Below are 26,965 nucleotides of genomic sequence, written 5' to 3'. Positions count from 1 at the left end.
CAGATAGTCCAAACAAGACTTGACAATACTTGTTGAACTATTGCTCATCACGAACTGAAAAATTGGTATGAAATTTTACGAAGACAAGACACGAATACAAAACTACACGAATACAAAACTACACGAACACAAATACCCTACAACTGACATGGAATGATAAAAAGACAAACACAAGTACGACAATTCCATACAAAAAGACAAAATATTGAAGGCTGTTTGTTTACCGTTCGTTCAAAAATATTAGAAATCTTTATAATCATCGTGATTCAGCACTGCAAAAGAGTGCTAGGTTCTCACTCATATAAGGAAAATATTTATCATTATAGAACAGTATCACACGACCAACAATATGAGGAAATAAATACAAAAAAATCTTCACCAACCAAGCAAATATGCTTCGTCTCAGACTTAAACTAATGAATGATATGAACATAGTTACATGAAGTATTTCAAACGAGATCCGGACACAGCATGCCCAAGACCTTTAGATTCTCATTTCTCAACGTTTCAAAACATAGTCATTTAACATTTTTATTCAATTTCCTAAGCAAAAAGTTTCAGTTAAAAACGTTATTTAGTTCATCAACGAATATAACTTAAAACAATTTTATTTACAATTATTCCTAAACATAATTGGCATACTTAATGGTGAGACAGCATGGGTGATTGTTTCCAGCTGACCAATAATATGATAATAATTTGTAACTGGGTAACTCATTAGACCAAGAAAGAAACCACAATAAATAAATATTTTTTTCACCCCTAACCTAACCACTAGAAAGATCTCCACCATGAACATTCTCATACCAAATTACCAGCATTTGATGCAGGGTACATTATTGTTGTTTGCTGGGGGACCAGCCCAGCACATTTAGCCTGAAATTTTCTCTAAAATTTACCAAGCCTTCGTCATATTCAGTAACAGGTTTTGCACAATGCAACCTGGCCTTTTCTGTAATCTCGGCAGGGACAAATCCTTGTCACAGTACTGTCATAGGTAGTACAGCTGTAGAGAGATGGAACCATCTGTAACACGCAAATTTTCTCTGCACTGACATAAGCTGGTGCCACAAGTGACATTCGACTTCTTATTGAGCTGTCATCCTGACATGGCAAAGATGAACTGAAATGAAAAATTGTCAGAATTAAAGTAATAAGTAGATAGAGGTCCTGTAAGGCTCATCTCTTATTGATCCAGTGTTATAACAGGAGGAAACCTAAAATGAATTAGCTTTATTTATACTGGTTAGATCTATCTCCTCTAAACTATTCTTCCTGGAGGTCCAGTAAGAATCATGTTGCATATTTAGCACTTCAAACAGTTGCAGAACAAGCTAGGAAGCTCTGTTGCATATTAAACAGTAGAATCAACTAAAATCAACAAAGTAAAAGTACATACTTTTTGAAGGAATCCAGGTTGTTTAAACTTTCAAAATAGGCAGGTTCACAAACCAGACCTTGGAAAACATAAGCAAGCAAAATTAAACAAAACACGTTTAAAAAAATGCGTTTTCTTACCATTAATTCAAAATGATGATGAGGGTACCTTGTTGACGACAAGCAGCCACGCATGATTGTCCTTGCAGTCCAGTTACAACTGTCCTAGAAGTAATTGGTGGCCACAAGGCCGTCCCTGGACGACAGAAATCCTGCAAGATAAGCCCGTACAATCTTTAATATATTAAGTGGTTTGACTTCCTTTTTTCTCCAAGAAATAAACCACCTTCCCTCTTGGAGCCATCTCCAGTTTGACGTTACCCACCTGGTTGTGAATCAGTGCATTCACTCGTTCCAACATTCCCTCGTGCGTGTATTCAAAAGGTAAGTAGGGTGATGGCTGTATGGTTAAAAAACAAGAGAAATAAACTCATCCACTAAATTTTGATGGTGGATCATAGAGAGTCACAGAATACAACCATTAATTGTTACTACATCAATACCTCATTATCGATGATCTTCTCTATTGCTGCTTTTACTTCCACAGGATCATTGATATCCACAGTTAACACTCTAGGTTCCCCGATAAACTCCTCGGCATAAGGATGTTGCGAAGTCAACTATACAGACGATAATTGAGAGAAAATAACGATGTAGAGAACAGTTTGATAGATGTCTGTGCTGTTGCAATTCACGTGCAATGGACATAATCATGGTTGAAGCGCTTGCCAATTATCAGACATGTGTTTACTGCGTTCTATCCGCCCCGTTTCGGCAATTTAGACGAAAATACCGAGTGACTTACTGCCCTGAATGTTGGCTTTCCCTTGAAGAATGGAGTATTTTCACGATTCTTTGGCGTCTTAAACTAGAAGAAAATGAATACTTCGTTAGTAATAATCTAAATACGCAACTTGTTTGCTTTAGTATATAAAACTGACTGGACGATAAAGAATTGAACTAACCCACTCGTATACTGGTGTCAAACGGACAAACTACTTTCTTACGTCGAAGAGAAATGGATCGTTATTTACCTGTGGGTTTATGAAAAAGCATCCTTGGGCGATAGCTTCCAATGGTGCTGGTCCTTCATAAGGAAACCCAAGACCAACAAAAATCTAGGAGACGGTAATATATGTTGGAAAGAAGGAGAGAGAGAGAGAGTGGTGTAAACTCTCGTAATAACTGGGCTGGTTTGCGTGCGAGGTGTTAAGTATGAGTCTTCATCCAATGGCAATAGAAAAAAACAGGGATTGTATCAGGAGTGACACTGGCAATCCAGGACATCCAATACGAATACGACAATACGTTGAGGTATCGCTGAAAATATTCAGATGCAAACCTTTGACTCTCTTAGCAAGTCCTGTAGTTTACCGGACCCAACAACACCGTGGTTGATGACGTACGATGGGAGAAACTTCTTAACTTCTTGTAATGGCTAAACGGGAGTAAAACCAATCGTCTCTTAGAGAACATAATTACAACAAGCTGGGTTAATAGGTGGAATCCCGAATCATGGTGATATAACATTAACAGCAGAGTAGGAAAGTAAGGAGTGCCTGCCCGAGGGTATTCTCATAGCGAGCAGAAAGTTAGGGAGATCAAACTAAACGTGTAATACACATACCAGTCCACCAGTGGTTGCGTGTACTTCAAAGTCCTCGTGAATGATATCCAAAAATCCACGATTCTTTAAATCCTACCAAAAGTAAGATGGTGATTAACTTTTGCTTGATACGTTAGAATAATTAACAACAGGAAATTAAAAAGCCCACGATGTTAGGAATTATTGGTTCTTACTCGGGATAACTACACAGATCTAAAACACAGATCTAAAACACGGATCTAAAAAACCGTCCTAGATATTCTATGCTCAATAACGCATGCAAATCCATGTGGAAACGTTATCCTTCATGGCCATCAGTCAAAATCGTTAACTTACTCTCCACATGTAGTAATGTTTGCCATAAGCCAAGGCCTGTTTTTTCTTAGTCACAGACGTCGGAACGTTGCTTTTACTGTCTACTACGAAGCCCAGGAATGTGTTGTCAGGACTGTGAGCTAGATGAAGACACACAAGAAAACAAGTTAATTAAATAACGCTTAGAGAACACTTGTCTCATTTGCCTGAAAGACCTCTTTTTGAAAAGACAAAGATCACATTCATGACCCAACGTTTCGACGCTAGTGTCTTCATAAGGGGTGATAGTTAAAGAGTTTTATACAATCATATTCCGAGTTTGTATTATATCCAAGGTGATATCCGTATTTTGATACGCTGGGGCCGGTTGTATCAAGCCTGTTTAGCTTAAACGGTGGTTAAGTTCAAAATAGAAAGCAAGTCTATCGTTTTATTCAACAAGCAAACTAAATGTTTTTAACCTTAATACAACGATACTGTTTACAACTACATATTCAGTGCATAATATTCAAGTTCACTCATTCAAGAGAGTTGTAAGAGTGTTATTTAATTTTCACTTATCCGCCGTTTAAGCTAAACGGGCTTGATATATACAACCGGCCCCTGGTATGCAGGATTACTTACGAAACATAGTCATATATTGTTTTAGCTTTAGTTCATTCTTCCCAAATTGATTTTGCGTAATATGAGGTACTGGGTTGCCAATGGCTGGCAGCGGTCCATTGTGGTTGAACTGGGCTTCGGTTCCGAAAGAATCCACGATACGTAACCTACACCTGTGTGAAGAAAGCAAGAGGGAGAGCTGGGGTGAGCCACTGATATCTCATGATATACTGGATATATATCGTCTTTGTTGGGTCATACATATGAAAGCCTTCAAAAAATATGAGATAAAAAAAACGTACTTGTAAGGCTGTAACAGAGATCTTGCTTTCTTTTTAAGATAGTTTAGTCCATAATAATCTGTGAAGATTAAATCTACTGACATATGTCCATCTTTAGGAGGACAGGATCTTTTTGCAGTTCCTGCATTTCCACCAAGAACACTAAGTGAAAAAACAATAATCTTACATTTCGTCTTCGGACAAGTGATTATTACCATAAAATTACCATCCAATCGCATGCAGTGAGTTATTTCTCACCTTATCATTTCAGAATGCTCCACAGTAACTGTGATATCATGTCCTAATATGTAAAGTGAGGTTATTAAATCACACCATTGGACGAGTTCACCAAGCGGTCCGCCTTTACTCGCTGTCTCGGCAAAATGCAATGATTTTTCTTCTGCAAGCACACCAACATGGATAAGAACCTAAAAAAATGGTTTTTGAGAAAACGTACATACACAAAATACTGCATGGTTTTATGTGACAATAACTATGTATCCCTATGTGACAATGTGTAACACCATATGATACCAGGTAACCCTAGGTAACAATGTGTTTCACTGTGTAACGTTATGCATGCTACAAGTAATCGTTTTTCCTCTTGTCTATCTGAAATATCAAGTGATGAAATGTGATACTAAGGTTCACTAACCTTTTTTGCTGGTTTATCGGTGACATTTACTCTGCGTCGCAAAGAGCTCATTGCTTCGGTCCAATAATTGTACATACGCACCACCCTTGTTCGAATCCATTTTAACCGCCCTTCAGACACAACTCTTGTGAGTCTATCCATCAATTTTTCCATGCTTGTGCCTTTGACATTCTACCAACACAATATGATGGACATACAGAAGTTAAACCAAAAGAAAAAAGTCCAACAATGTCTAGGCTTTCTCTCAAATCTAACAATGTTGCTACTCAGCTTCTAAAACTAGCTGCATGTTCCTCCTATAAAGATTCAGTGAGCTCAATGTCATTAATCCAGTGTTACTACACAGAAAAAATACAAGGCTAACCTTATTTACTCGGGTAAATTCTATCAGTTCTAAACCATCTTCCTAAGGATCCCATTAAAATCTATTCACTCAACCACTGGAGGGGCTGAATCTAAACGAAACCTTGTACTAGATTGACTCTATCAGTTCTTTATACTATGTTTCCTAGTTTTTTTCCTGAATTCAATCAAGTAACAGTTTTCAAAGAGTTTCATATATGTACTTACAACTTTTTCAACCACTTTTGACGATTCCCCCTTTTCAACTGAACGTCTGCTAGGCAATCTTGGACACCAAGACTCAACCTAATATAGCAAAAACATAGATTATGTACGTACTGTAAATGCAATGAATCATGAATACAAAGTATGTACAGCAAATGAAAAATTGAATAAAAACCTCGCTAAGATAAATCAAGAAAGAGCATATTGTCCCATTAACACCAAAATCATTAGCATAGCAAGGGTCGGTTTTCCAGGATGATTTCATCCACTGAAAAAGGATGTAAAAATATTAATTCTTCTGAGTTGGGGGGTAATGGGGTGATGTGGGGTAATCAATACAGCTATCTCTAACAATGTAGTCATAAATTCATGAAATATATACTGTAAATAATCTGTGTTTCTGGTACAATCGTTGGAGCGTCTAATCACACAAGTAGACATGTACATTTCAAGAAAAGGAGGGGCTATACTTTGTAGGTCATTAACATAACTTCAATAGATGTTTACACTATTGTTATAATTCCAGTGTAATTTAGGTAGTATTAATGATCTACCCACTTACCTCCACTTTTTGTTCACAATTAGGGAAGGCTCCTGAATGTGGAGGAACTTTACAGTCATTTGGGTGTGCTGTATAACCACGGTCATTTTCTGACGGGCAAAACGACTCAACTTTACTTAGATAAGCCAGGAAGGAGCACAATGTACCATTCACACCATGTTCAGAGTATTTTGGATCACTTTTCCAATGTTCTGACATCCACTGTATAATACAACATATGAAATGTGAAATTCAGGAATTGATTGGTCTACCAAGAGGGGGGGGTGCTGGACATGTTATGTAGCCTACATCAGATAAGATGCAAGAGGAGTGCAGTTAGGACTAACTTATATATGTCTAATATCATAGTCATTATACACCAGCCTATGACAAGGGGCTAGCCTGCACCCCCATGCAGAACTGCACTGGATCCTTCCCTAACTAAGAATCTGCCAAGACAAGCAGATTTATATATATTCAATAAACCAGAGAAAAAATTCCTCACAGTTCAAAACATTGCTTGCTTGTTATGAAGTTGCATGATAAGATATAAGCACCATTAATTAGCAGGTGCTGGTAGACTATCAAAATATTTAGCAGGTGGCCATGTGCTTAAGGTTTGCTTTTTATACGCACATTAGTGAAATGTGTTTTGTTACCTTGACTTTGGCAGCACATTCCGGATATGCTGGATTAGTTGGAACTTTACATTGACGTACAGTTACCTCTAAAATCATGAATAAAGCAAGTTTCATAGCAGCCAGCTTTAGCACGTACTTCCTTTACTAAGTATCCTATGGGAAAATACTGTAGAAATAAACTCAATATTTATGTATTACAAATTTTTCTGATGTATGTTTCATGTTTTCAATTGCTAGCTGTGTAATATAAGATAAGCAACAAGGCACAGGTTGGCTGGTTTTTGCATGAGCAGCCAATCTTTTGCTGCAGATAATCCTACACCAATCCCAGTTCTTAATCTCTAAACTAATCCTGAAGTTATCTACATCAAAACTACATGATTTCTGGCTTGCATCCAGAAGCTGAAAAAAACAGTTACATACCACGGGTGAAGTTCACAGCAATACTTCTCAGGGATTTGTTGAGGGACTTAACCTTTTGGGACAGTTCGGAAATATCCAAAGCACTTTGTGAAATGACATTTTCAACTTGTTTCTCCAAGTTCATGAGGCGATCTAGCATGCTTTGCAGCAACAGAGATGTTGTCTGTTTGAGATCAGGAACCTCAACTTTAAAATAAAAAAATGAATATCTGGTTACTATAGAAATACATTGTTAAAAATCCATCCTCTAACTAGTATCTCTAAATTCTTTTTAATTGTGTATAAGTATATGTCAGCAACATCAGCAAAGACCCATAATAATCGAATTTGGTCGTACATTTGTCATACAATGTATCTTAATACAGCTACCCAAATTGGCTTGCAGCATGCAATGCCTATATTGAACTTGACTTGGGAAGTTGTTTTCTCACTTGCATTGTCATTGATTAATTGGGACAGCAGTGGTACTGTACTACACTCAGGCTACCAATAAACTTGGTATTGGTGTACATTTTAGTTGTACAATGCCAAAAGAGTGTAGTGTAAACTGGGCATTAAAAATACTTCATTAAAAGTGCATTTGGTACAATTATAGAATACAATGCCAATAGGGTATTATTATGCTAAAGATATGTTAGAGGATCAATTGTAATTGTTGCGTATAAAACTTCCTTGTTCTTTAAAACAAAGTGTTTTTTGATTAGGTAACATGTACAAAGAAGTTCTATATAGCATTTGCTATAGGTGTTGGATTAGCCAACTATTATATAATTATATATTATAGATATCCAAACCGTGTTTTGCATGGCTGTTTTAGTAAAATATCTTTTCACATTGGATGTTTCAACGTGCGTGACCTCGATGTGGGAATTATAGAATAGAATTTAAAATGTTATTAATTCTATTCTATAATTCCCACATGGGAGGTCACGCACATTGAAACATGCAATGTGAAAAGATATTTTAAAACAGGCAGGCACAACACTGTTTAGAAACTATCGACTATGGGTTGCCGACCACGAGATGCAGTCGCTACATTTTTACCACAACAAAGAGGTTTCTGCCGTTATCTGCATATGAAAAATACCACCTGGCGCTGTTGTAGTAATATTGTTTGAAGCTTCACTTAGAAACTTGATGCGCACATCATACAGCTTGACTTGGAGTTTATAAGATGAAAAAAGCAGACCTTTTATATTTTGAAATATTAAAGTTGAAAATGGGATTTCTTTTACAACATATCTGATCTACGAACAATAAATAATATTGTGGGTTTTGACGACTATCGTCACATAATCTTGTCAACAAAACAGCCGACCGGTAATAAAATACGGATAAAAACGCCAAGCTCCTATTGAAAAGGGTTTTGAAATCTTAATAATATTTGCAATAAATTCAACGTTTGAGCTGAGAAATGCATGAAATTTGATATAAGGGAAGTATTAGGTCCCTTTCCAAATAGAACTATTCTTTCTCTTTTAATTTTGACCGCCTATTTTAAAGAGCAAGTTGTCCCGTGGTTTGTGCAGCCAAAACACATTACATACAATTTCATTCAATTATGAGCAAGAGCAAGCTCTTGTAACTTCCTCCATAGTTGAAACTATAGTAAATAGCGTAAGTTTCACTTACGAACAGATTGTCCGTCTATGCCATTCGTTTCCTTCTCGCGGGCGACAGCCTTGACGTACTCTTTGGATAATTCGATAATCCGTTCCCTCAAATAATTCTTGTTCACATGAAGTCGTTGTAAGTCTAGTTGGGCTTTTATCAAATACAGCGTCCATATAAAACCCAATGGGACGAGAATGAGCATGAGTTTATTTGGCTTTCGGGCATATTTGTGCAATTTTGTGAGCATTTCCCCCGATCGATTTTCGTTTTGGTGACACGAGGACGAATGAACCTTTTGATGTAATTTCTATCGGAATTCCAACTTGTTGATGTTAAAACTGTAACAGAAAAAAGCTTCAATTGAAATGGGAAGGACAATAGTGTCGATAATACGTAAATCCGTGACGAATGTAAACTAACACGGCGAGTAACGATTAACTCCAGGTCAACAACAAAGTCGTGAATTAACTGAATTTGCATATCTTGGCAACAAGCTGCTAGCTAAGGTTGTTTCCCTTTGGTTGTGATTGGCCAATGATACGAAAACATGTCACGTTCATGAATAATACCTCACGTTTTCATTGTGGTTTTCATGCTTAAAACCTTCGGCATTGTTCATATCCTTGCGTGTTGTGTATAATATTGCCTTTTTTGACATTTAACGAAATATCTGCGAGGAAAACATGGCAATTTTAATACGCACGCTAAACGGAAGTATACAAATTTTGCCTGTATTTACCATTTTTTACCGAATTTCGCAACAATACTTTGCGATATATTGCACTTTATTTTAGTATCTTTACAACAAAAGTGGCTTACATCTTTGGTTGAATAAAAGATAAGTCCTACAAGTGGAAAATTTTCTACCCATACTTTGTTTTATCTGAACCTATAACACCGGTGAGACACATGCTCTACAAATACAGCTTTTACTCAGAGGAATACTAGCAAAAACTCTCATATTGTCAACATGGTTTTGTAAACCAGGTGTTCCTCATTCTCACGACATTGGAACATTGCCATATATTGCATATGGATGTATATATTGAGAGAGTTACACGCCTAATTTCAGAGCAAGTTGATCGATTTCAATATTATTTTTCGTGGTATATTTTATGCCTCCTAGCAACTACAATGAATAAAGAAACTTTCGTAACAAAGAAAATATGCCATAAAAATGACATAGGTGTCACACATTATATAAAACCTCGCAATAACTGGCAAATAATCTTGTAGTATTTAAAGCAATGTTGCGATCATAATTATAATACTCAGAACAATATAAGTGTATTTTAGAAAATACTCATGTGCTCGCAGTTTTCAGTCAAAAACCAGCCAGGCTTCGTGGACGTATACTTGCCGTGTTTGTGTTGTCAAAATGTCACCAGTTGCGCTCTAAACACGTACGTAATTCCAACATTCTGTACGCACAAGCGGCGCAGAATAACCTACTTCCTGCTTTCATACACTTTTATACCATAAAGAACCACGAAGTAAATATAGCAAAAATATTTCACACGCTGTCTGGGAGCTGGGTACGGGTATTTGAACACGACATTCCAGTTGGAAGAAGATCAGTTGACCTCTCTATATATGGAGGGTCTACCAATGATCTGGGGTCTACCAATGGGGTCTACCAATGGGGTCTACCGGTCTACATACGATCGATCGAATTCTCACAATTCAAAAGAAATCTAGGCCAAAAATTTCGCTCGATCGAAAAATTTCGCCCTATAGAAATAGCCAAAATTCTTTGTTAGCATGATGTCTTATCTGCCAGCTTCCGGCGAAAAAGAGGCGCAGACTGAAATAGCAGATACAAGCTAAAATTGAAGCTATTGCATCTACTGATCAAAACGCTATTTCAAATGTTAATTCTTATGAAAATCCCACAAGATCTTTAAGATCTAAACAACGAATGGAAATCATTTCAAACTTTGGGGGACTAGCCTGAATCATGAGCAATTCCAATCATTCCATATCAATAAATAATTTAATAGATTATCAAGGTGAAATTGTACATCAGCGACAGCGTACGTTGGTTAAAACTTAAAGAGAGATCGATGTGCGTTTAGTAGGTTTAATTTGGTTTATCATAGCTTTAGCCTTTAGTTTCCTCATCTGTAAACAAGGTTCTAGGATTAACATTGCTGAAGAAATTAGTTTATTGGGTGTACTTACCTAACGGCACTTCTCGCAGTTCGAGCACAAATTGTAGTGGTAAAGAAAGGCAGAGAAATACACTACCAAACACCAATCTGGCAAGCAATAGTCATGAATGTAGCCAATCTTAATTCACCAACAGCGAGAATACAAGCAGTGAAGCGGTATAGTGTGTCGGTGTCTAATTGAAGAGAAATTATATAAGTTTACATAGTTTGCTTTGTTATTCTAAAAAGATATCTTTTATCATTTGTAAAACGGAAAACGCTTTTATTAGCTCTCAGCAGTAGGCAAACAAGGCAATGAGCAATGCTCAGACTGGGATGCTTAGTAGAAAAGAACTAATTTGAATTCAGACAAAACTGAATTATCATTTCCGTCATTTCATAATTTCAGTCAATTGTAATTAGAATACCACCAATATCCTCTGAACGGATTCGGTTGATCTGTGAGTAAGAAATGTACCCATCGTGATGCGTCGTGTCAAGGGGGAAAGGGGGAAAGGGGGATTGTAAAGCCAGGTCACACTCGGACATAGGGGGGGTTTAGAAATCTGGACGTCCGAATTTAAAAAAATATATTTCTTTTTGCCTGTATTTTTAGCTTTCTGTCCCGTTGTTAATGACTTAATGTGGCATCTTGAACACCTGATAATATCTGTCTCTTCAATGATTTTCACTCATAACATATAAAAGTTTTAAGAGTTTTTGCGAGACATAGCGGACGTGTATGGCCCCTTACTGTCTGAAGTCTAAACTCATCCTCTTGCCCAGGGCTCCCTCCGCGCAGACTGAACCTACATTTGGTCATCTGTGCTATCAATCTCGAAACCAGAGCCCGCGATCTCCGACTCCTTCCCCGATGGATCGCCGGCTCTCGTTTCGAGTATGCTATGTAATGCTATGTAACACTATCACAGAGTACTACACAGAGGTGGAACTCGCGACAAATCTTGTCCCCCTGTTTTTAATGCGCATGCGCTAGGCTCTGGCAAGTGTTTTTGCACTTTTTAATAAGGAAAATTCGATTTTTTAGCAGAAAAAATGCAATTTTAAAGCGAAGGGTCTTTTCCTCTTCGTTTTTTTGACAAATTTTGTTTATCCATCCGACATTGCTCCTTTTGGATTAAAAATGACTGCAATAATACGAATTCAAACGGGAAAAAACGGGAAATACAACTACGAGGAGTGCGATTTTCACACGAAGCTTCTAGAACTGCCAGGTAAATATTCAAAGTTTGGTATTTCATCTAATAAATGTAGGTCTATCTGACTATATTTCGCCAACATGCAGTCGTATTTTTTTCTAGATGGCGAAACAATCTTCTCAAAGTCAGTTAACTTTTGAGCGGACGATATATCTACTGTTCAACAAGATAGCAAGTTACATGGCTATTATTAAAAAAAGTTTTACAACGCATACGTAGTTTACTGATATTTGTGAACCCTATTATGTCTCCTATGTGTATTATATTCACATCCAAAATTTGGAAAATAGCTTTCAATCTTCTCATAGAAGCCACACAGCATTGCATAGATTAGATTGGAAATTGATTTGCATGTCCTTCATGAATATTACAATCATGTATGAACTGAAATTAATATCTGTTAGCACATTTACCATTTGTGTGTGAAGTTGGATTTATACTCATGTAAAAAGTATTGTATATATATATATAGGTAAAATTTGCATTTGTTTATTGTAAATCCTTTGAATTCAAGTTCAAGATTCGAATAAAAAACATGTAGTTTTTGCTAGTTTTATGGCAAAATAAATTATTTTCAAAGAAATTTTTTCGTGTGTTTGAATTTTAGAAATAACACATCAATCATGCTTGTTTTAAGATCAGCTCAGATGTTTTCTGGATGGAAAAATAACTGCCTAATTTATAATCGGCGATGATGTTGGCAATCAACTTGATATTTATAAAGAAAATCATTCGTGCTTGTATTTCTTATCTCTTTAACCTAACGCATATATTTTTTACAAAAACACAACCATTTACCGTTTGTTTTTAAAATTTAGGCGCAAAAATGGAGGTCGATTGAGCCAGCTTTAAAATATTAACATTTTTCGTCTTTCGAACACCTTTTTCCCTTACTTTAGAGTCAAAATACACTTGCCAGAGCAATTTGCGTGGCGCGTGGAATGGCGTAGGCAGGGGGACAGCAACATCAAAGGGTTCCGCCGCGAGTTCCATAACTGTATATCATTAAACTGTGACACTATCCACTAGATTGTTTGCATTGAGTCTGGAAACAGATTAGCTAAGGCACTATCTCATTAATGACAAGATATTCAGCTCCGGGTTCGTGGCTCCGGATTCGAGCGAACCCGGAGCTGGAGTGGCTAGTTTTCAAACAAACCGATGTGGCCGCTTCGCTTTTAATGGAAATCGAAAAATTTAAAAAGGCCATTTTTCTTTGTTATATTATCAAGAACATGGCTTAAAATGAGAGTTTTATTTCATTTACTTTGCTCGCAATAGCTCCGTGAAGTTGGCCATTTTTTTCGCAAAGTTGACTGGTCAGCGGCACGGGCGACCGCCAGGCTTTATAAAAGTTCGATTTACTAGCTTTACGACGAGTTTTTGTAAAAACTAAAAGATGGCCATTCGAGAGAAAGCTTATGAGAATATCCTTATGGTTCTAACCTTCTTCTAGCTTGCGAAACCACGACAGGCAACTTCTGTAAAGTCTAGCTGTCTGATTTAAACCACGCACCCGTGGCATAAATTTAATCCCTTCGCGAAGGCAACTAACCCGGTTTCTGCAAATTTTCGTTTTTCCACATTGGTTTATTGAACTGTAAATGTCATACCATCAATGCTAACAATTATTTAAATACTCTAAGCAAAAAAAGATCTCTTCTACCTGTAGTATGCTACGGAAACAACACCGTCAAACAAGTGTACACAAAGCGGCTCAAATCGACAAACGGCCATTGCATGTTAAGTACGCTTTTCATCGCCGAGATTTTTTCGCTGATTTCTTCGCTAATTCGACTTTAAATAAAATTCTAAAAGATGGCCATTTGAGATATACATTCATACTCTTCCACCACAAAGATTTGAGGTTCTAGGATTCGTATCCAGTGAGCACAACTCCTGAGAGTACATGCCGTCAGAATTCTGTCACGACCCGACATCATTAACATTACAACCCGATGGACACAACCGCCGTGTTTAGAGCAAATTCACGCTTTAGCGGACAACGCTGGTAAACCATAAACCCCATATTATTATTGTTAGCCATCATTCGAATGCTTTACGCTAAAAATATCTTTACTTCTCTTACTACACGGCGCAAACAGCATCGCTAAACCATGGTCTTAAAAACGGCTCAAGTTCTCAAACGTCAGAAATATGTCAAATAAGCTGAACATCACTCGGATTGTTTCGCAGATTTCGTCGCTGTTTTGACTTCATATAAAATTCTAAAAGATGGCCATTGGAGATTTTTATCCATACTACACCATAGAAAGTTTTATAGGGCTTCGGGATTCATATTCAGCGCCAACAACTCACGAGAATACAAACTTTGTTGACAACAAGCTCACGGGCGATGATAATTCACATTGTTTTGATCTCAGGGAAAACCCATCAGGAACATCGGGTGATACTCGGGTAGTAGCGCCTTTACAACCATGTGTTCTTGAGTTCTTGTGTATATTTACATAGACGTTTTTAACCGCGTGCTTTTACGTTTTTAAATCATTTCTAAATTTGATTTTAAACATCGAAAAAATCCGATTTATTTGTATTGGTCATTCGGCAAGCGTTCCAATTTTTAATGTTTACATGAAAGCACTCGTATTATCGTATTAGAATGAATCTGACCAATACAAATAAATCGGATTTTTTCGATGTTTAAAATCAAATTTAGAAATGATTTAAAAACGTAAAAGCACGCGGTTAAAAACGTCTATGTAAATATACACAAGAACTCAAGAACACATGGTTGTAAAGGCGCTACTACCCGAGTATCACCCGATGTTCCTGATGGGTTTTCCCTGAGATCAAAACAATGTGAATTATCATCGCCCGTGAGCTTGTTGTCAACAAAGTTTGTATTCTCGTGAGTTGTTGGCGCTGAATATGAATCCCGAAGCCCTATAAAACTTTCTATGGTGTAGTATGGATAAAAATCTCCAATGGCCATCTTTTAGAATTTTATATGAAGTCAAAACAGCGACGAAATCTGCGAAACAATCCGAGTGATGTTCAGCTTATTTGACATATTTCTGACGTTTGAGAACTTGAGCCGTTTTTAAGACCATGGTTTAGCGATGCTGTTTGCGCCGTGTAGTAAGAGAAGTAAAGATATTTTTAGCGTAAAGCATTCGAATGATGGCTAACAATAATAATATGGGGTTTATGGTTTACCAGCGTTGTCCGCTAAAGCGTGAATTTGCTCTAAACACGGCGGTTGTGTCCATCGGGTTGTAATGTTAATGATGTCGGGTCGTGACAGAATTCTGACGGCATGTACTCTCAGGAGTTGTGCTCACTGGATACGAATCCTAGAACCTCAAATCTTTGTGGTGGAAGAGTATGAATGTATATCTCAAATGGCCATCTTTTAGAATTTTATTTAAAGTCGAATTAGCGAAGAAATCAGCGAAAAAATCTCGGCGATGAAAAGCGTACTTAACATGCAATGGCCGTTTGTCGATTTGAGCCGCTTTGTGTACACTTGTTTGACGGTGTTGTTTCCGTAGCATACTACAGGTAGAAGAGATCTTTTTTTGCTTAGAGTATTTAAATAATTGTTAGCATTGATGGTATGACATTTACAGTTCAATAAACCAATGTGGAAAAACGAAAATTTGCAGAAACCGGGTTAGTTGCCTTCGCGAAGGGATTAAATTTATGCCACGGGTGCGTGGTTTAAATCAGACAGCTAGACTTTACAGAAGTTGCCTGTCGTGGTTTCGCAAGCTAGAAGAAGGTTAGAACTATAAGGGTATTCTCATAAGCTTTCTCTCGAATGGCCGTCTTTTAGTTTTTACAAAAACTCGTCGTAAAGCTAGTAAATCGAACTTTTATAAAGCCTGGCGGTCGCCCGTGCCGCTGACCAGTCAACTTTGCGAAAAAAATGGCCAACTTCACGGAGCTATTGCGAGCAAAGTAAATAAAATAAAACTCTCATTTTAAGCCATGTTCTTGATAATATAACAAAGAAAAATGGCCTTTTTAAATTTTTCGATTCCCATTAAAAGCGAAGCGGCCACATCGGTTTGTATGAAAACTAGCCACTCCAGCTCCGGGTTCGCTCGAATCCGGAGCCAGCTCCGGGTTCGCGAACCCGGAGCCACGAACCCGGAGCTGAATATCTTGTCATTATCTCATTACCAATCTTGCCTTGGCATAAAATGCATTAGTTGAGATTTATATAAAATATAGTCGTTGGTCGCGCAGAAATTACATGCATAGGGCGTTTTTATTAGCTCCGTTCTCTAATGACATATGTCGAATAAATATATCAAGATATCTATAGAGCAGCAAGCCAATATAAACACACAATCTTGCAGTGTAATTAATGATAATATTGTTATGTAATAAGATTAGACTCTGACGTCATTAAGCAAGATCAGTGGACGAACTTTTTTTCGTTGTGTCGTCGGTCACAACTCACAAGACAGTGATATCGTCAACTGCTGTAAAAATGATAAAAAATGCAGTGTAAAAATCCCACATATTGATTCTCTATTTTTAGATCAGCGATATGGATTGACTAATCTACCTCAACAATCAATAAACGTAAACTCCAATTGGGTTCAGTAATCTGCGTTCCACCAAACTGCGGACAATTTTTTAGAGACACTTAAAAATTGACTATTAAGAATCAAACCCAGCAGCAACACTAATTTTGCCGACAAAAATAACTGGAAACGCTCTCAACTTCGAACTGCAATTTAACAGACACTCTGTGAGGTTAATATGCATATTTTAAATCAATTACCTGTTATAATTGTTTAATGATGCATATTCCGCATCTGTTTTTTAAGGTCCAAGCGGAATTTAGCTCAATTAAGTGCGTTGGGCTGGAAGAGTGTCACGAATACGTGTAAAAAAATAAAAATGATGGAAATTTTAGCCACATTGTGACCTTCCATCCTGCTGTGAACATTCCTTATGAAAGAACAGCGACCGCATAAAGACAATCGATAATATTTCGTTGTCGGAGGACCTATTGCAAGGTCTTTAAAACATGACAAGTACAGAGCAAGAAAAACTGAGGGATGCCAGAGACAGAGTCATGATCGACACAGATGAATTTGCTTTCTCCACAGTAAAAGATAGTGGATTTGCATGGCTAGTGTGCGGAGCAGCGTTTTGCACGCTTTTTGTGACGCTTGGCATTCATTATAGTTGTGGCGTCGTCTTTGTGGCTTTACTCGATTCCTTTGGAGAAAGCAAGGCTAAGACTGGTAAGCTGATATAAGCGCAATATATCGTCGCCTGTAAGTGATAACAAAAGTGTGTCCTGATTAACTCAACAGGAATGTAAACATTGTTCAAGTATGAGCATGGAATACAGCAAAATGTTTGCCTTCAGATATGTTAAGCTTGTAACAAGCAAGATTAGCATATCTGTGGCAATTGTGGCAAGTCCAATGTATAATTGCAGGTAGTGATTTTGTTGTAGGCAATCATTTGCCTTCGCCAAAGTTGACTACACATTTTCGTTAATATTATACAAATATTATCGAGATATTTATTAAATTTTATATATCATTTGCATGTCGACGAGATAGACAATCAGTGTAGGTGGAAATTAGCGGGCCGTTACGAAGGCGTTAGCTGACATAAAAAGATTCGGAATTAGAAGAATAAATACTATGTTCCTACATGCCGAAACCTGCCAGACGCTTTCACACTGAAAAAAGTTTTAATTCTTTAATCCACTAGGGAACATCTTTAATTGGAAAAGTAGGATGGCATTATTATTGGCTTGTATTACCTTTCAATAATTAACAGCGTAAAAGCATACAGGGGGTGTCAAAGAAACGCAACAGTTAATAATCATAAATACTCGCTTTGGGAAAGCGAGTAGTCAAAGAAAAAAATATACAAAGATTGCGAATTTATTTATAAATATTTAGTGTATCATACCACTCTTACATCTCTCTTCAGTCTCTTGAATGAGTCAACTTGAATATTATGCACTGAATATGAAGTTGTGAACAGTATCTTTGCATTATTCTAATAGTCAATGGAAAGGTCTAAGGTGAAACACTGAAAACCAAGCTCTTATTAGAGTGAAACTAGCGCCATGGAAACGATATGAGAAGATTGAGATCTCCCACTGAGTCTGAGTGAGCTTTTAAAATACAAGCGTAAAGCCTGCTTTTCACTTACGCGTTTTTTATACGCACGTACACGTACGGAAAATTTTAACGCTTTTAAATTTTTATTATTTAGCTTCTAGGTCAACTAATGCATACTAAAATATAGAGAATATGCGGCTGAAAACTAAGTTCCTTCAATTTATTCATTTAGTTTTTTTTAACATGTATAATAAGAGGATTTGGACTTTTACGTGCATGTATAAGCGAATGAAAAACGCGGAAGTAAGAGTTAGGGGAATGACATCGTAATTTGAACTTTTAAGCGGGTCAATTATGAACTATCTAAAGCTTGATAAGCTTGATAGTTCTTACTTCTTCAAGGGCACTTATTATTATTAGATTCTGCCTTGTTATTGTCTTTACCATCAAGCCAGCGTTTAAACTACTCGAAGTTTCTACGAAGCTAAAATCAATTTTCATTTAATGTAAATTAGTAGTTTCATGGATACATTGCCTCATTTTGTCTTCCTTATACAAAATGTGCTATACACTTCGTGGAACATTCGAAGTTACAATTACGTTAAATATATGCATTAAATGTTGTCAATTTTAGAATTGTCACAAAGCAAAATTTGTGTAAAAAAACTCGATTGTGATAAATAAAAAACGTGATTAATTATGATTGCGATAGATAAAAAAACATAATCGTTTATGCGCGCGTGATTTGATGATGTTATACAATAGGCTAAAAACGTCAGACCGCTGTCTGTGAAATAACTTTTTTTCCTTCAGATTGACGTCAAAAAGGTCGTATTGCCAAGGGCACTTCCACTCAGACATATTAGGCCATGTCCAAACTAGCTAAAAACGCTCGATGATAGCTTAATTAGGATTCCAAAAAAAAAAGGTCAGGGCGTGGTTTTCTCTATAACTCACGTCAAACATAAGGTACTGGTTATTGGCTGCGGTTTCTACCTTTCAAATGCTCAAATGACAAATCACGGCTTATTTTAATCACAACCTCGAAACGTTATTTCCTAGTTCTTTAATTAATGATCCGTTCTGTGTTCACCAAATGCACGATCCAATTTTGTTGGATCCAATTCACTTCTAATGGATGTTTTATAGTCTGTTGGCTTGTAATGTATATCAGCAGCAATTCCAGCAAAACCAGTGTTATTTTCATTTCACTAACCAAAACCAATGCTGTACAGCTTTATCAATAGCAAACTTCATTCCAAACGTCAGTGAATTGGATCCGACAAAGCTGGATCGTGTGACGATATTCCAGTTATTATACAATACCAAAGATACAATACCAAAGATCTAACTCATCCTATTGTCTCACGTTCTTAGCTTGGGTACAGTCGATCAGTCAGTTCATGCTGTTCTTCTTCTGTCCGCTGTCAAGCCTGTTAACAGAGCGGTACGGGGCCCGGGCGGTGACGATGTCGGGTGGAATACTAATGAGCGTTGGTTTGCTGTCGAGCTCATTCGCAAACCAACTGAATGTTCTATATCTTACATATGGAGTGATATTCGGCTTAGGTACAGCACTGGCCTACCTACCAACGCTTGTGATGGTTGGCGAATATTTCGAGAAACGGCGCTCGCTTGCTACAGGGATAGCGACTTGTGGCAGTAACACTGGAGCCTTTTCATTGGCTATCCTGCAGGAAGTTATGCTGAAAAATCACGGCTGGAGGAACGTGTTTCGTTTCAATGGTGGTTTTGCGCTATTAGTCATTATATGTGGAATTATATTTAGGCCCATCATTCCAGTGACCACACGCGATTCTACTCTGATTTCAAATGGAAATTTTATGAAGAAAGTAGCATTGCTTTTGCGAAAAAGGAAGTTCTTGTTATGGTGTGTTTCCAGCTCAGCTGGAACATTTGGGTATTTCATTCCACATGTTCACTTGGTAAGTAAATGAGAGACAAGTCCTAGCAGGTAATAATTCCTGTTCAGTAAATTCCGATACACGAACTTAACCTTGAGAGATTGGGTTAGGATAAGATTAGGATTAAGCTAGAATTAGATTTAGGATAAGGGTGTTAAGGTCTGTTTACACGATCCAATTTTGTGGGATCCAATTCACTTTTGATGGATGTTTTACAGTTGGTTGACTTGCAATGTATTTGACCAGCAATTCCACTAAAACCAATGCTTACTGCTTTATCAATAACGAACTGATTTCCATACGTCAAAAGTGAATTGGATCGAACCTAATCATACTGAGAATAAAATAAACTTACAAAAAGCAGTGCTACTGAAAGAAACAAAAAAATGCATGTTTTCTATCAATCCTAAACATATACTTATATGCATGATAAAGAAAAAAAAACTGACAAAGAGTAATTCTTACAGTAATAAAGTTTCCCTTTGTTCTTTCATACCTTACAAATACACGCTATTCTGAGAACCTCCAAAGACTGAACACTTTCAAAAAGCGTCTCCACATTCTATAGTTAAATATCTTACTCCGTTTTATAGATTCGTTATGCCGAAGAGAACAATGTGAGCTTACAAAATGCAACTCTACTTATAACATTCATGTCCGCTGGCTCGGCAGTCGGCAAGCTTTTTTATGGCAAAGTTTCCGATTATTTTCAAGCGCATACCCAGTCCATATACGTGATCTCCATGTTTATATCTGGACTGTGTTCCATACTGTTCTCTTTTGTATCAACATCCTATGTGGGCCTGGTTATATACGTCGTGTTGTTTGGACTGCTGGATGGTTCTTTTATAGGACTTATGTCTATTATGACCCTCAAGTGTGTTGGTTCGGTGGAATTGATGTCACACAGTTGGGGTATCTCGCTCATGTTCATGTCCTGTTCCATGGTCGTGGGTCCCCCCACTGTGGGTGAGTAGTGGTGATATTGCAGATTCAGAGTAAAGGCCCTGTTACACGGTGCAATATTCCTTGCAACTTGCAATGCAATTATTCTTTTTAGAGATGTATATTTTGGAACAACGAAACTTTTGTGTTTATTACACTTCATGCACTTCTCCTCTGCAAGACTCTTCACTAATTTACATCTCTTAGAAGTAGAATTGCATTGCAAGTTGCAAGAAAAATTGCACCGTGGAACAGGGCCTTAAGGCTGCATTCAGACTGAGTGCCCGGCACCGGTGCCCAAAGCCAAACCTGGCTCATAAAGCATGCTGAGTACGGTGCCCTTGTTGAGTTCTACCTCTGGAGGCAGTGCTCGTTCTTGGGAACTATGCACAATTTCAATTGGAAGCGTCATGCTCAACCTAGGCGCCAGAAAAAGTGGCGGGCACCAGCACTCAGTTTTAACACTGCCCGAGGCCCCGGGCCATTACACTGTATCAGATGATGTCCACTGATCTAATAATCCACTGGTTATAAGGGCCCCTTTTACACTATCAAATGATACCCACTGATCTGATAATTCACTGGATAAAGCCCCATTATGCTGTACCCATATTTCACTGTCATATATGCATGGCCAACCCAGGTGCTGCACAATTCTGTACCGAACATAGCAAATGCTATGTAGCAAAAACTAGTAGTTAGGCATGGCAAAATGTTGTGTTCAACAAACAACAATTACTGCAGTGTAAGCAGAAACCCAGGCGTTCCATGCACCCACAATCAACCAGCAACATACATGCAACACTTTGTTTTTTCTTAACACAGGCTGGTTAAGAGAATTAGGTATATCATACAGAAGTTTATTTTATCTAACCGGAGGTCCGATGATATTGGGAGCTCTGGTACTTCTGCCAACAATATGGATGAACGATAGCGACTCATTTCAGGACAATAGCCTGGTGCTCATGAACGAGCCAGTTATACCTCGGACGGACTCCCAACATCATATTGAAATTCAAATGTTAACTGTCCTATGAACTTTGGGGGCTTTGTAAATATGAAAATTATTGTCTAATTTAAAATTTTTTTGTATATTCAAAATAGTGCATATATGCCATTTTTGAACCATTTTTAACTTCATATACACATATTTATTATTGGCTGCATTCCTGACCTCAACTTGTTATATTTCAGAGCTCATTCCAATCAGTTAGATGCATTCTTTACTGTTTTTAAGCATTCATTTGAACCTACGTTACTTCACCTAAGTTCTCACAAAATCCCTATCGAAATCCCTATGCAAAACAATTATAATTTGACGATTTACATTAAATATATTCAAAATAGACCTAAACATACTGTTAGAATACAGCCTGATTCAGTGAAAAGGCTACTGTTCTTTCTGTGTATTATAAATATAGTCCTCAGTTGTGCTTTGATCTGTAGATCTCACAATAAATTGCATTCTGATAGCAAAATACTTGGCAATTATCAGCAGGCAGGTAAAGCATATATGTTCAACCGAAAATTCTATCAAACTGTCCTACATTATGCAGATCTATCAGTTGTAGTGTTTCTTTACTGGCTGAATATTTCGAGAGTTATCTGTTTATTAAACTATAAATGATTCACTTAATATTTTCCAAGATACCTTGCATCTGCCAATGTGTTCCAATCAATCACTAGGTCTGTGTGACCATGAAGTGTGTGTGCATGTGGTTTGGTGATTGTAGTTATCAAAATTCATCTTCACTACGACCAAACTTGAAAAGTATACCACTGTAAATTAGGATGATAAAAATGCATGCTTAGCAAAGTTGACAGACTTATAACTTTATAAGCATCAATGAAAATGTCAGACTTGATATCCAAAATGTCAAAATTGAAGGGATATGAACTATGACATCCTGGTAGGTGACAAGTAGTTTCATTTCCCCAAACTATCTTGGTTTTAAATGTTGTATATAGCAGTAACCATTAACATTGAACCTCTACTTAATAGCTACTGTATATAATCTATCCCCCCTGAACATCACAGTGTCTCACCTGAAAAATATGAAAGCATTTTGCAGGAATATGGCAACTCCAGGATAAGGATTGTCAACATCTGAAACAAAACATTAAGTATATTTAATATCCATGTATGCCCATATTTTGCATGCAACAAAATAAAATAGCATTGTCACGTGTGTGACCAGAGAATCACCCAACTGACCCACCTTTGACAACATAGTTTGCAAACAGAATCCACGTGGCTGCAATTAGTCCTCCAAATCCAAACAAAAATCCAACTATAAGCCAAACTCTTGCACCTAAATTAGTTGGTTGGTTAAATACTTTCTGATATTTTGTGATTATTTAAGACTTGGTATGGTATGGTGAACACCTATGAGTTGATAGAATTTTACCTTTAGTCCCTAGGAAACCGGCATCATAATTGTCACCTCTCACTTGGGAATTGGAAACAGAATTTATACTGAAAATGAATTTAAAATAAACATCATTCTTGTGTTGCAAAATAAAATATTTTAATAGAATTAAACTAGAGGTAGACTGTCCATCTGGTTGAATGGGAGCAAGGAAGTTTTTCGTATGATTTGTCAGTGCATAGAAAAAAAATCTTGAATTTTATAGAAACTTTATAGATGTAGGCATGAAAAATGATCTTTCTTTCAAAAAAAATCTATCCAAAAATTTGTCTGACTTTATTATAAGATGAAATACAATATCTTGCTCAAGTTTATCTAAGTTTAGACTGGTCTCTAGAATAAATTACGCCTATATTATCAAGGGGTACATTCGGATTAATACTCACAAAATAACTGCCAATGAGGAAACTACGCCAACGGTATGATAAGCTGGTTCAAATGTTTCATTTGCATGATTATCAATCATGATCCACCAACCAATAAAGAACTACAAAACAAATAATAATAATAATAAATGAATATTGCCTTCAATACCTTGTACATAATTACAGCTTAATGTGACACCAATATTCATCACCTCACTCACACAGGAAAAGCCAAATTACAAATTATTTTTATTTTATGACAAAATTTGGGGAATCATGAGATATGAATTGCAGCCTTAATGGTCGTATTAAACTCGATTTAGTGAGAAACTCTCTAGAATTAACCTTAAATATGAACTATCCGTGATTGATTTAATATCTATTTTATTATAACGACATAATTTAAATTACACAACACAATATTTTCAATACAGAACCAAAGCGTAATGTACATTTATCTAAGATATGTAAACTCTAAGCTTTTTATTCACGTCAAAAACTACAAACACACAAAGCAGAAAGACTCATTTTGATATTTCGCAAGGATAAAAATAGAAAAATATGTCAAGTTATCGTGACACTAACCAAAGTTCCTGATGCAACCGAGGCGATTGTATTGCGTTTCTCTCCCAAATCTATTTCACATGTCGGGCAATGTGCATTATCTAAGCATCCACTCATTCCCACATCTGTTTCGTGCAAACAATTTACAAGAAATATACTGAAATATCAAATATCAACAAAACTTTCAAAAGTATGATTTTGTCAAAACCATATCACTTCGTACGAGGCGTGAGTTCACGAAACTGTTCCGAGTATTCACCGAACATCTCACGAGCATCACTCAGCACGCCGGACGCCATCTTTGTACTTCAAAGTTTCTAATTTTTGAACTTCTTGGTGTAATTTCAACCACTATTTGGGATGAGTATTTTGGAATACAATGGAGCTGCAATCATTGCAATGCGTGGAAAAGATTGCGTGGCGATCGCCTCGGATAAGCGGCTAGGAATTCAAGCACAAACAGTGTCGTGTGATTTCCAAAAGATTTTTCAAATGGGCCCTAAGCTCTTTGTTGGTCTCCCTGGTCTGGCTACCGACGTTCAGACGGTCTCAAACAGACTAAAGTTTCGTCTCAATTTGTATACACTCCGCGAGAACCGTGATATAAAGCCAGAAACGTTTATGAACATGGTCTCAAATTTACTATTTGAAAGAAGATTTGGTCCATATTTTGTAGAGCCTGTTATTGCTGGTTTAGATCCAAAAACCAACGCTCCATATATTGCTGGTATGGATCTCATTGGCTGTCCTATGGTCGCAGAAGATTTCGTTGTTAGCGGTACATGTTCCGAGCAGATGTATGGTATGTGCGAGTCGCTATGGCAACCTGATTTGGCACCAGATGATCTGTTCGAGACCATCTCACAAGCACTCATGAATGCGGTTGACCGTGATGCCGTCAGTGGTTGGGGCGCTGTGGTTCATGTTATTGAAAAAGATAAGATTACAACGCGGCATTTGAAGACAAGAATGGACTAATATACTCACAACATGATTAGCAATGCTTCGACGAATTTCTGTAAAATTCTGTGAACACATAAGTTGTTAATAGTGAACTCTTATTAATAAAACAAATGTTAGATTAAAAGTAATTGTCAATGAAATGGGGGGATGTTACAGGATATGCAAATACCAGGTTACAATGGTAATCTTGAAAACCATGATTGGCACCTCAAAACTAAACTAAGGCCACTGTAGTGACTGCCAAGTAATGTACTATAAAATTTCCGAGAAAAATGCCATAAAATGACAGTACTAAAAACCCCCAATTATCCTCATTTGTACATCTTTGACCCGGCTTTTGATCAGCGCCCTTGATAGTAATGAGTCAGTGGTAAACATGATTAATAGGAAAAATACAAAATGGCGGACAACATGAGTGCAAATCATACTTCAAATTCAACATTCGACATTTATCTTCGAAAACTTGTGATTTACGTGGGTAAAAACCCGGTGGAATTTGTAACGTATGGTAAGTCATACGAAAATATAGTTTTCAGCCTTTTCCGAGTGTGCGATTAGCCTCAGTTACAATTAAAAAGTACAAAAAATTAATGTGTGCATTTGTTTTTGTATGGAAATATAGTATTTTTAATTCTCTCACCATTCATGTTGCTCTGTGGTTACCTCTCGTGGAGACTTATTCAGATGATGGAGCAGGAAAAGCGAGAAAATAAACGAAAAGGTAAAATTTATCGAGATAATAACACAAAGGGATAGGTATACTAACCTTTTGACGTCTTAACTCTCGTCAAAATGTCGAAGCGCTTTGTGGTCGCTTTGAGGTACTTCAGAGAGACGACCTTATCTGATGGATAGTTACTCCTATTCTCAATTCTGCTTCTTGGTTGCCAAAATTATGATTTACCCAAAAACTACAAGCCTAATTTTGTAGACTCTTTGTTAGTTCTCCAACCCAAATACCATTTGAGGCATACTTTTATCATCAGAAACTGTGAAAGAATATCATATACAAAAAATTAGCATATGTTATGTAAAGATCAAAAGTGCACTTCTACTTTATCGACTTAAAAAAATCCTCAAATGTGACTTGATACCATTGCTTCCTGTCCTTCCTAGGTATAAAAAGTGCCAACATTGCTAAAACCAGGAGGAAGAAGAAAGCAAAACCTGAATGAAGACATTTTAGAAATTTTTTAATTGGCTGAAAGTTGTACTGAGACTGAAAGTGTATTCATTGAACAATAATCTGTTGTGAGATAATTTAGTAAACTTTATTTAATCCTAAGAAAATAGTATAAAAATTGTAGTACTTACATCCTCCTAAGCTTCCTCCACCCAAATGAAAACTGTATTCCAAAAGTATAATGAGGGGTTTTGTTTAAAATACCTGGCAAGTCAGTCACATGTAGCTGGTGGCATTGTAGGATATTATTTTCAGTGATAACAAAATCAAACTGGATGTGTTCATCCAATTCACTTCTGATGGATGTTTTACAGTCTGTTGTCTTTTAATGTATATCAGCAGCGAATCCACTGAAGCCAAAGTACGATGGCTTCACCACTAGCCGACTATATTTCATACGTCAAAAGTGAACAGACCTTAACAATTCAAATTGAGGCTGACTATGTAATCAGTTAAATAGGTAGTTTTTATTG

At 37.0% G+C, this 26,965-nt stretch overlaps 5 protein-coding genes across 7 annotated transcripts; 3 read left to right on the top strand and 2 right to left on the bottom strand.

The window, feature by feature from the left end:
* Positions 1–523: 523 nt before the first annotated feature.
* Positions 524–11,027, bottom strand: LOC114517678 (alpha-1,6-mannosylglycoprotein 6-beta-N-acetylglucosaminyltransferase A-like). Of its 2 annotated transcripts, XM_028537469.1 has the most exons (21): positions 10,865–11,027; positions 8,702–9,021; positions 7,070–7,255; positions 6,665–6,732; positions 6,027–6,227; positions 5,640–5,732; positions 5,468–5,545; positions 4,898–5,068; positions 4,501–4,670; positions 4,264–4,404; positions 3,983–4,134; positions 3,380–3,498; positions 3,065–3,136; positions 2,780–2,875; positions 2,472–2,555; positions 2,243–2,305; positions 1,941–2,057; positions 1,763–1,837; positions 1,547–1,649; positions 1,400–1,457; positions 524–1,123 (listed from the first exon to the last, which is right to left on the bottom strand). In XM_028537469.1, the coding sequence occupies exons 2-21, from the start codon at positions 8,928–8,930 to the stop codon at positions 916–918; spliced, it is 2,484 nt and encodes an 827-aa protein (XP_028393270.1). In that variant the 5' UTR covers positions 8,931–9,021; positions 10,865–11,027; the 3' UTR covers positions 524–915. The 2 variants fall into 2 exon arrangements, with proteins under 2 accessions (XP_028393270.1, XP_028393269.1); XM_028537468.1 differs by lacking the exon at positions 10,865–11,027 and having other exon boundaries at positions 8,702–9,188.
* A 5,650-nt stretch (positions 11,028–16,677) lies between these two features.
* LOC114517532 (monocarboxylate transporter 10-like) lies at positions 16,678–22,086 on the top strand. Its single transcript, XM_028537299.1, has 5 exons — positions 16,678–16,781; positions 16,856–17,278; positions 19,496–20,064; positions 20,637–21,012; positions 21,814–22,086. The coding sequence occupies exons 2-5, from the start codon at positions 17,059–17,061 to the stop codon at positions 22,023–22,025; spliced, it is 1,377 nt and encodes a 458-aa protein (XP_028393100.1). The 5' UTR covers positions 16,678–16,781; positions 16,856–17,058; the 3' UTR covers positions 22,026–22,086.
* A 45-nt stretch (positions 22,087–22,131) lies between these two features.
* On the bottom strand, positions 22,132–24,564 carry LOC114517538 (transmembrane protein 50A-like). Of its 2 annotated transcripts, none has more exons than XM_028537308.1 (6): positions 24,368–24,564; positions 23,804–23,904; positions 23,397–23,464; positions 23,208–23,300; positions 23,035–23,095; positions 22,132–22,751 (listed from the first exon to the last, which is right to left on the bottom strand). In XM_028537308.1, the coding sequence occupies exons 1-6, from the start codon at positions 24,461–24,463 to the stop codon at positions 22,664–22,666; spliced, it is 507 nt and encodes a 168-aa protein (XP_028393109.1). In that variant the 5' UTR covers positions 24,464–24,564; the 3' UTR covers positions 22,132–22,663. The 2 variants fall into 2 exon arrangements, with proteins under 2 accessions (XP_028393109.1, XP_028393110.1); XM_028537309.1 differs by having other exon boundaries at positions 22,135–22,767.
* Positions 24,565–24,617: 53 nt separating this feature from the next.
* LOC114517537 (proteasome subunit beta type-3-like) lies at positions 24,618–25,411 on the top strand. Its single transcript, XM_028537307.1, has one exon. The coding sequence runs from the start codon at positions 24,707–24,709 to the stop codon at positions 25,322–25,324; it is 618 nt and encodes a 205-aa protein (XP_028393108.1). The 5' UTR covers positions 24,618–24,706; the 3' UTR covers positions 25,325–25,411.
* Positions 25,412–25,547: 136 nt separating this feature from the next.
* LOC114517540 (small integral membrane protein 15-like) lies at positions 25,548–26,965 on the top strand. Its single transcript, XM_028537310.1, has 3 exons — positions 25,548–25,817; positions 25,932–26,030; positions 26,426–26,965. Exons 1-3 carry the CDS (start codon positions 25,709–25,711, stop codon positions 26,482–26,484), a joined length of 267 nt encoding a protein of 88 aa, XP_028393111.1. The 5' UTR covers positions 25,548–25,708; the 3' UTR covers positions 26,485–26,965.

This window comes from Dendronephthya gigantea, unplaced genomic scaffold (assembly GCF_004324835.1).
Source record: "Dendronephthya gigantea isolate DGI-Jeju-01 unplaced genomic scaffold, DenGig_1.0 000009F, whole genome shotgun sequence".
NCBI lineage: Eukaryota > Metazoa > Cnidaria > Anthozoa > Malacalcyonacea > Nephtheidae > Dendronephthya > Dendronephthya gigantea.
The sequence above is the reverse complement of the archived record's forward strand: the minus strand, read 5'-3'. Positions and strand labels throughout refer to the sequence as shown.

Bases quoted from the DNA above. Each gene is read 5' to 3' on its own strand.
- LOC114517678 (XM_028537469.1), bottom strand. From the start codon at position 8,930: ATGCTCACAAAATTGCACAAATATGCCCGAAAGCCAAATAAACTCATG. The intron at 1,838-1,940 runs GTATTGATGTAG...TTAACCATACAG, and splicing joins AGAAGATCATCGATAATGAG to CCATCACCCTACTTACCTTT. The intron at 1,458-1,546 runs GTACCCTCATCA...ATGTTTTCCAAG, and splicing joins GGCTGCTTGTCGTCAACAAG to GTCTGGTTTGTGAACCTGCC.
- LOC114517532 (XM_028537299.1), top strand. From the start codon at position 17,059: ATGACAAGTACAGAGCAAGAAAAACTGAGGGATGCCAGAGACAGAGTC. The intron at 17,279-19,495 runs GTAAGCTGATAT...TCACGTTCTTAG, and splicing joins AGAAAGCAAGGCTAAGACTG to CTTGGGTACAGTCGATCAGT. The intron at 21,013-21,813 runs GTGAGTAGTGGT...TTCTTAACACAG, and splicing joins CGTGGGTCCCCCCACTGTGG to GCTGGTTAAGAGAATTAGGT.
- LOC114517538 (XM_028537308.1), bottom strand. From the start codon at position 24,463: ATGAGTGGATGCTTAGATAATGCACATTGCCCGACATGTGAAATAGAT. The intron at 23,905-24,367 runs GTTAGTGTCACG...TTTGTTTTGTAG, and splicing joins CGGTTGCATCAGGAACTTTG to TTCTTTATTGGTTGGTGGAT. The intron at 23,465-23,803 runs GTGAGTATTAAT...ATTCATTTTCAG, and splicing joins TCCTCATTGGCAGTTATTTT to TATAAATTCTGTTTCCAATT.
- LOC114517537 (XM_028537307.1), top strand. From the start codon at position 24,707: ATGAGTATTTTGGAATACAATGGAGCTGCAATCATTGCAATGCGTGGA.
- LOC114517540 (XM_028537310.1), top strand. From the start codon at position 25,709: ATGGCGGACAACATGAGTGCAAATCATACTTCAAATTCAACATTCGAC. The intron at 25,818-25,931 runs GTAAGTCATACG...ATGGAAATATAG, and splicing joins GGTGGAATTTGTAACGTATG to TATTTTTAATTCTCTCACCA. The intron at 26,031-26,425 runs GTAAAATTTATC...TGTCCTTCCTAG, and splicing joins GCGAGAAAATAAACGAAAAG to GTATAAAAAGTGCCAACATT.